Consider the following 9,593-nt stretch of genomic DNA (forward strand, 5'->3'; position numbering starts at 1 on the left):
GTATCGCCTGAAAAAATCCCCCCCAAAGTCTATAGATCCCCCCAAAATCTATAAATCCCCCCTGAATCCCCCCTCTGAAGAACATAAGGGGGGAATAACCCCCCTACTTTGCAAAGTGAATTTTAAGCCCTGGTTTTGACGTACATTTTGAAGGCAACTCTGCAGACTCAACCTATCTGTTATTCTGGTCCTGTACAGGGCACAGTGGGAGAGAGAGGAACTGCAAATGTAGGCTACAGGTTATCTGAATATTGTGTATGTCTGTCTGTGTATGTATATCTACAGTAACCATTTTATTTATTTATCATGTATTTGTTTAGGGACAGATACACAACATAAAGTAAAGAGGAGGAGAAAAGGAGTAAAGGAGAGCAGGAGGAGAGAGGGAGTGAATAAGGAACAGACAAAGGAGGGAGGAGAGAACTTGGGAGAAAGAAAATGAGGTGTGGAAGAGAGAGAGAGAGAGATAGAGAGGGGGGAGAGAGAGAGAGGGGGGGGGGGGGAGAGAGAGAGGGGGGGGGGAGAGAGAGGGGGAGAGAGAGAGAGAGAGAGAGAGAGAGAGAGAGAGAGAGGGGGGGGGGGGCAGAGGGGTGGTGGGAGGAAGAACGTTGAACATGCAGATGAGGAAGTGGTCACCAATTCCCGTCAAAGCGATAAACTTTATGCTCACCACTCAAAAGGTGTTAGATTTTCATATGGTAGACGAAAACAGCTGTTCTGTTCTGTTCTGTTCAAACAAATGAATTACTCTCTCTTTGATTCACATAATCTTCTGTAAAAATAAATACATTTTAAAATCAAATCAAATAATACATAAAAGGTCTCTTACCCTCTGGTTTCCTTCAGCATCTGGCTTCACTTTCACAGCCAACCTGCCCAATAGATGGATGGCCCACATGTTGTCCGTTGAACTGAACAGGTATATTGGAGTAATTGGGGATTCTGTGCCTTGCTCAAGGTTCACAGAAGTCGTTGAGGGAGAGGAGAGGATCACATGGAGGATGGAGCACATGGGGTTCAAACCTTCCATTCACATACAGTTATACATACATACATAGATACATACATACATACATACATACATACATACATACATACAGCTATAAACTGACTGATGGCTTATAGCTGCTGCTGCCATGCATTTTAAGTGCAGGTCCATTGGAAGATAGATTTTTCAATTTTACATTTATATGATCACAAAACGACTTATACAGTTTAAATGGCTGCTTCTGTTGGTTTTATGTTTTATCAATTGAAGAAACAGCTTTAATTAATGTTTATTATTGGACATTTCATCATGGTTGCATAATCTTTTATTCGTCAGACAGCTGCTGTGATCCTTGAATTGAAACCATCACCTCAAAAGAGAGTAGCGTTCAAAGACACCAGGCTACAAAATGATGGTGCTTTCTACAAAGATGTATCCTACTAAAAAAATACATAAATGTGAATGTTATGTTTGTTTCCATCCCCTCTAGTCTTAACCCAGTGACTAAAGAATGTGCTGTTCTGCTGATGCTGGCTTTTACTTTGAAGCATCATTATTAACCCTTTGGCCTCCACAGTCCTGTTTGGCCTGTTGTTGATGGTGCTTTGACCTGGGCAGATGTCTTGCCTTCTCCAGCACACTGTACACTGTGTCAGCCTGCAGGGGGTGCTGTGTCTCCTCTAGGGTGACAGAGTTTCCTCTGGTAACTGTGAAAGGCAGCAGAGTGCAGCTGCTTTCAGAGGTGGTTTGGATCCCACCACCTCTTCTGGTGTGATGGGTGTTGCGGTCACAAGGCCGTCTTCTCCAACCTCTAGGGCGGCGACTGCTGCCCCTAAAGGGGACCATTACTTGACTGATCAATAGTACATGAAGGACTATATAGAACAGATGACTCTAAACATTACCGGAATGACAGAAATGATCACATCGTTATAAAAACACGACTGACAGCTTGCTGAATAAATTCAATGTTTATTGTTGCATAAATTGGTAAAAGACCAAGCTTTAAAAGATACAATATCAACTCCAGGATAAATACAGAACTTATCTAAATCTATACCGTTTTAAAAGAACGGGGGGCATATCATTAACATCAATTCATTACATATGAAAAACAAATCTGAACATCACACCTATACTCTAAATAAGATACTGACTTAAAGCTGCACTAATATTGTTTTATGTACAAAATAATACACCCTGCAAGGGGCTGCAAGAGAAAAGAGAGCCCCACCCCATCTAATGGAGATCCAGCAGATCTTTTTTTTCCCCTCTCTGGTCCCTTTGGTATAAAGTGATCACAGGTCACAAGTCAACATTTGAAATAGTTACCTCTCTCTGATTGATTGACTTTGACAGTTTGACACACAAAAGGGAAAGTCAGCATAACACAAACACATTTCCACTGTGGTCCCATTGAGGGAGGAGGGGAGGAGGGAGGAGGGAGGAGGGGAGGAGTCAGGGGAGTGGTCAGGGGAGGAGTCAGGGAGGCAGATCTGACACAGCAATGACACAAAAACATTAATCAAAACAATAATACATTACACTCAGCAAGTTGTTCACTGTATTAACATCAACCACTACCTCAGTGCTTCTTGGCACAAATGTTAATAAATCTTATTAAAAACTCTGTACATCAAAAACAATATGTCAACGTTATTTCACAACCCCCTCAGCACATTACATAAATCTGGGTCTGCCATAATAATTCAAATAGATAAGCTACGTCAAAACAAAGAAGAAAATAAGAATATAGAAAGACACACTACTGCATTATTGGACATAATATCCTATTATAAATCACCTCTGAAACCTTGAAACCTCCCAAGCCGTTTATGATTTTAAGATTTCCAGCTTTCAAAAGGTCGAGCAATTCTGAATTTTAAAGACACAGTGAGGATTATTCATGCCTTCATTTCATCACAGCTGGATTTTTGCAACTTATTATTCTTCTGTTTTAACCCAAAAGTTTTGGATGAGATTCAAACAGAACACAATTCTGCAGCCAGACTTTTAACAGGGACGAGGAGACAGGATCATATCAGACCTGTTTTAAGCATCTCTCTACCTTGGTTACCAGTTCATTTTAGAAGCATTTAAACATTTCATCCATCACTTTTAAAGCACTTCAGGTCCTCGGCACCGAGTTGCATTTTGGACCTCCTAACTTTCTACCAGCAAGTGCACAGCCTGACATAGTATGAAACACTTAAGTAGAGATATGTACAATATAGGGTGGAGAATAAACTTATAGGTGCTCAGAAAGGTGATACAGTTTAAAATGTATAAATGATACAGTGTGTCAGGTAAGCAAGAATGCATTCTCTGTTCCATGTTCTCTTGTCATCCATCTCTCTCTCTCTCTCTCTCTCTCTCTCTCTCTCTCTCTCTCTTTCTCTCTCTCTCTCTCTCTCTCTCTCTCTCTCTTTCTCTCTCTCTCTCTCTCTCTCTCTCTCTCTCTCTCTCTCTCTCTCTCTCTCTCTCTCCCTCCCTCCCTCACTCTCTGGCGCACGTCTCTTTATGGATCTGGAACAAAAACAGAGCAAACAGTTTAAAAGCTCAACCTCAAAGATATATATTCTATACCAGTGGTTCTCAAATGGGGGCCCGGGGAGTCGGGGACCCCCAGGGGTCCTTGAGGGGGTTCCAGGGGGTCCTCAGCCAAAAGGGGGGTAATTAATTTTCGCTATAATTCCATTCATAAGTAACACAATGACTATTTTGGTCATGGGTTTTATACACTTTTTGTAATAAAACATCTAAAAGCATCAATCTTATTATCATATGGGAGACCATAGGACAAAATCCTATCAAATTTGGGGTCTGTGGTCTAATCTTTGTTAGTTTAAGGGTCCCTCATGTGAAAGAATTTGAGAACCACTGGCCTATACTGTTATTGAAGATAAATGACATGTCTGACATTAAACATTCAATTGTAACTCATTTAATTATCTGTAGAATTCAGCGTAAAAAAAACAACAAGTAAAAATGTGTCTATATGTATGTTTAGTATGATTAAAAGAAATATAGCTTTAAATTACCAAGACTTGTTCCCGGTTTGACATCAGAATAAATCGTATCTTGATCTTCTGCAGGAGTTGATGATGCTGTGGAGCACAAAACAATCAAATTTAAATGTTAAATAGACCCACAGTATTTTGATTCTGTCTCCAAATACTCAGTTTTAATATAGCTCAGTAAATTAATGTAGCTGGTAAAGATCGCCAGTATGGCTCTGCTTTTACAATGACAGTGTACTCAACTGGTGAAAACACCCATAGTACTCATACTTACAACAGTTACCAATGAATCAGAATCAGAATCACTTTTATTGCAACATAAGGTTACATAGAAGAATTTGTCTTATGTAAGTATGCAGAGTAGCGGTCATATCAATATTCAGAAGATAAAAAGAAGATATCGAAAAGACAAATCACAAAAATTGCAAATTCAGTCCAATATCTAATATTGAATATTGATATGATGAACATGGACAGGAGGAGTGTTACTCTGTTGCATACTGGATACACGTATGATTAGTTTTCTCCAAAGTCGTACATGAAAATAAAATACAGAAGACAACATGGATGATCACTGACTAGCTCCCTGGTTACCACAAGTGTTGGTAAGCAGGTATTTCACAAACATGGCAGGGTCATATATGTGGAGGGAAAACATACACTGAAGGAGAAGTCATGTAAAACTGTAATATGTTGCACAACACGCTAACACTACAGACTGCAGGTGGATATACTGTAGGATTTACTCACCTTTCTTACCCTTGGCTTTACGTTTATCCTGGTGGTGAACCTGGGCATAGGTCATATCTGGGTCATCTAGAACAGAGGACACATTTCAGCAATCATTTGTAAAGCAGACATGATCAACTGCATTTATGCAACATGATTTGGATTACACTCATGGATATAATTATGCATACAAATATATATTAACAATTGTAAAAAAAAAACTATTTATACTCAAGCGATTGGCTCAAATGTATCTGACACCTTGGGAGTATTTTAATTGTCTCATTAGAATGATCTGGACATTGACGAGCCAAAGCAAACAGCCAAAGTGACTGAGGTGACCTGCATCCTGACTCAGGATTACATCTGTATCATCAGTAATGATGCTGTGATACAGTTTCAATGAAGAGTTTCTGTTAATGAGTTTGTGTCTGAAAGGTTAGTGATGATTATGAAAGGTTAGTGATGATTATGAAAGGTTAGTGATGATTATGAATCAGTGATTTTACCTGAGGTTGATCCTATCTTCACATTAGAATACACTGTGTCCTCCGCTGGATCAACATGCTTCTCTGTTCAGGATGAGCAGATTCATGTATTTTTTAAAAACACCTACATCATATTTATATTTCTGCATTGCTGGCTATAGTCTTATTATATCATTTCATGTTTAGTAAATGCATTTTGCATTTAACACACTAGACTCATTCTGCAGGTTACTGTAGGTTCCTGACAACTCTTGTGTGAAGTAGGATAACCACCTGCTTTTTTACGGTCTCTGCTAGCATTGCGGGTGGTTACTATGGCCGAACAAACTGACTATAATGTCACTATGCAACACTGTTTAGACCTCACCTGCAATTACTGCTCATCGCCATAGGTGTCACCCAAGAGAACAAAACTGAAATCTTAAAGATTAGAGAACTTTAAATAAAGGTAAAATAAAATAAATGTTGAGAATTTGTGTACTCACTTTTCTTGTGAACTTTTTTGAGTTGAATTGAAGAATAGGTGGGGTCACTGGATTCACCTGAAGGACCAGCTGAAATGCAGATTTTTCTACTTACTGGAATTTCAATCAGTCAGTTACTCATGTTCATTTAAGTGATTCTAGCATTTCCAGCAGCTCCATAATCATAAAGTAAATACTGTACCTTTGTCAGTGTCTTCAGAGCCTTGGATAGATCCACCAGCATCACCTACAGGTCAGTAAAAAATAAAGGCATGGTCAAATGAATCACGTTCATTCTGTGATACCAACTTAAACCTCCTGGGTTCTAACAAGTCTTGTCTGTCTTGTTCTAATGGGATTTGTTCAGTGAGATGTCATTTTAGAGGTAGATTTGTGCAAACCTATACTTTTGTGATGGGTTTTAGAGCTGTGTTTTAGATGTTGGTACCAAATGTTGGTTAGTCAAGACCCGTTGAAGAAATGGCATCTATTGGCTTGGTTTAGTTCAGTAGCATGAAACAGTGTTTGATTATATTTTGGCAATCTGTGAGCTGCAATGTTTCCCATAGAATAGAACAGCTGGTTATATAAACTAATTATCTGAGCCTCAACCTAATTGGTTGACTGTTTGTCTGTCTGTCTGGCTGACTGACTGAGTGATTTATTTAACAATAGTTCAAGTTCTAATCTTAAGGATTAAAAAAAAAATCATCCTAAATTCCATTGAATCCCAACTGATTAGAAAGTGATTCTTAGACATGTTAATGTTAGGGTTTATTAATCATTTTGAAAAGCAATCTTTGACTGACCCTGGAGTGGAGTCCGTCCATTCACTTGATCATCTCTCTGGTGTGTAGTGGAGCTCTGGTTGGTGCTCTGAGACTGGATGAGCCTAATAAATGTAGTAAATATAGTAAATAACATGGAAGTTATGACTGTTATGGTTAAGATGAGAGAATTGGTGCTGTACTTACCTGCCACAACATGGACCTGTGGAAAACACATGTGTTGTTATATAGTGTTGCTTTACATACGGCTCCTCTGTTATTCAGTGTCATGACATGAGGGAGAGTTGCTCAGTGATTTAATACATTTAAATCAATGATATAATTATTATTATTATACAGTATAATTATATCATGATTATATCATAATTGAATAGTCACAGTGTAATCCTCCCTCTAATATGCAGGAGAAAGTCTCACCCTTGGACTTTCTGCAGATGAGCCACAGCAGCAGCAGGAGGATGATCAGTAACATGACAGCAACCAGTACAATGATCAACCACACAGGAAATGAAGAGCTTGAAGGACTGGACACTGCCACTAGAACTAGAGAGGTATAATTAATAAACACACATGTGATGTCACTATATCAACACTGACTTATTTTAAAGTGAAATTGCAACAGATATTGTTTTGATTAAACTCTTAAAAGCTCTTTGTCACGTCCACATCTGACATTACAAGCAGGAATAATTAAAGTGATTGAAATGACCCTAATGACTATTACCCTAACTAGAAATCTCGCCCACAGCTCGGCTGCTGCATGGCTTCGCCTGCTCTATTAGCATGTGCAGTGCACATTTGCTCAACTTCACATCACTGATGACATCACTCACTGATGACATCACAATTGCTTGAGTGACGTCACTCAGCGCACAATTGCGGGAGGGAGGATATCTACTCGTTCCATCTCTGATTGTAACACAGTTGATGAAAACAACTCAGAACTCAGAAGAAGCTGTTTTAATTCTACTCACGTTTTACTGCCATCCAGCTCTGTGGTGATTCTGTTGCATTGTGTTTACACTTGTAGAAGCCTTGGTGTGACTCAGACACAGCATGGATAGTCATCTCCCCTCTGGTGTCAGTTTGGATGAGTTGGTCATTTAGATAGAAATCCACATTAGAAAGTAATGATTCTGTTCTGGATTTACAGCCAAGAGTGACAGAATCTCCCTCAGTCACAGGATGGACAGGACTCAGCAGGAGAAGATCTCCAGCTGTGAAAGAGTTAATTAAATATGAAGAGTTTCAGTCCAAATTCAATCCACACTTCAAGTTGGACACTTAATGTTACAAAACATCACTGGCTATAAAATTCAGTATGCAAGTTGTAAACTACCTTAAGACCCTTTCTGAAAGATTTTTTAATGAATACAAAGGCATGTAACACTTTGAAAACATGTCCACATGTTAGGATTTTACCAGGAAAATATAATGAAATGTTGAATGGCTTAATTGAATGTTTAAAAAACATAATTAAAACGTACAGTGTCCAGTGATGTTGACTGCGTTGCTGAACTCTCCTGATCCAGACTCACACCAGTACACTGTACTACTAGACAGTATGCTGTTGATGTTGCATTTGGATCCAGTCATTGAGCCCCAGTCAGATGAACAGTGTGACAGGTCTCCTCTCTCATTAAACCTCTTCACTGTCCACTCAGTAGAGTTTCCCTCACAGCTCAGAGAGACAGACTCAGAGGAGAAGTACTGCGCTCTGTTGGGACTCACTGTGACAGAAGCTGATGAGCCTCCATCTGAAAGACAAAACACAATCAGAGGTCAAACACTTGTCACTCATCTTTATGAGCTGTCTACTTTGAAATGCAAAATAAGCTGTTATAAGAAACACACTCACCTCCAGACCAGATAAACTTAGGTTTGCTGTCATCAGTGTAAAACACAGGTTCTCCTCTGCCAGCTCTACACATATATCCTCCTGTGTGTGTGGGTCCATGAAGAATGTAGGAACCCTCTGCAGTGCCATTGTTGCTACCAGGCAGCAGCTCATAGGTGTAGGAGTTGTCTGATGGTTTGGGAACAGCCTTGTACCAGTAGAACCTCCATCCTGCAGATGAAGCTTCAACCTCACAGCTCAGAGTTACTGAGGCTCCAGGACTCAGCCACTCAGGAGAGACTGTGAGGACAGGTGTGGGTCTAGCTGTTGGAAAGAAGATTTATCAGAATTAAAACATGACATGAATATAGCCTCTTGCTGGTGTAATAAATGCAATGCTTGAGTGAAAGACAATCTGACTTACATGATACTGTCAATGTGGTGCGGTGACTCCACTCAGTAGAAGAATATAGGTCACTTCTCTGTGTGGCCTTACATGAGTAGTCTCCACTGTCAGACACATAAGCTCTGTCAATCTGATACACAGCTTGTTTCACAGGTTTGTTTGAGCTGCTTGTTCTCCATTCATACTCCCAGTCAGTGTCTCCTCCTCCCTGGATCTCACATGTGAGAGTGATGCTCTCTCCACTGTATATCTGAGGCCAGTTGGCCTGCAGGGTCACTATAGCGCTGTTTGCAACTGTTCACACCAAAAATCCACAATTAGGACACAAAAACAAATATAAAATCAACAGAGCAAATTGGGTAATCATGAATGCATGTTGTTTTATTACAAAACAAACTCACCTAGTTTGGTTATAGTGATGACATCACTGTACTGTGTGAAGTAAACCGGGGCTCCTCTCCCTCCTCTGCAGCTGTAGACTCCTCCCTCTGAGACTGAGATAGCTGTGGTTAGGATGACTGCACCATCCTTCATGATCAGTGTGGGAGAGCCTGTGGTTTGTTTGAACCAGTAGTATCTCCAGTCAGAAGAGCCCTCCACAGAGCAGGTCAGCATCACACTGCCCCCTGGTATGGTTGTTGGGTGAGCACTCAGTATGGCCTTTGGTTTACGTGCTGTAGAAGGAAAACATTTTAAAGTCACCATATGAAGACAAACACAGCTATTATTCACTATTCACACACTGTACAAGTTCAATTCTGCCAACAGCTCCTCTGTGTCACCACACTTTGACACCAGACACATGAACTTGAGTTAGAGTCTCACACTCAAGTCACACTGATGTTACAAACTGACTTCAGACTCCACTTTAAA

At 40.0% G+C, this 9,593-nt stretch overlaps 1 protein-coding gene across 1 annotated transcript; it reads right to left on the bottom strand.

Annotated features, from left to right (window-relative positions):
* Positions 1 to 3,490: 3,490 nt before the first annotated feature.
* LOC310779709 (uncharacterized protein) lies at positions 3,491 to 8,408 on the bottom strand (the record flags this gene model as incomplete). The annotated part of the gene is made up of 7 exons (XM_083640209.1): positions 3,491 to 3,514; positions 4,030 to 4,095; positions 4,759 to 4,824; positions 5,247 to 5,309; positions 5,711 to 5,779; positions 8,157 to 8,234; positions 8,336 to 8,408. 7 exons carry the CDS (start codon positions 8,406 to 8,408, stop codon positions 3,507 to 3,509), a joined length of 423 nt encoding a protein of 140 aa, XP_083496335.1. The 3' UTR covers positions 3,491 to 3,506.
* Positions 8,409 to 9,593: the final 1,185 nt, after the last annotated feature.

This window comes from Poromitra crassiceps (genome assembly GCF_964638095.1).
Source record: "Poromitra crassiceps genome assembly, chromosome: 7".
In the NCBI taxonomy this organism is placed as follows: Eukaryota; Metazoa; Chordata; class Actinopteri; order Beryciformes; family Melamphaidae; genus Poromitra; species Poromitra crassiceps.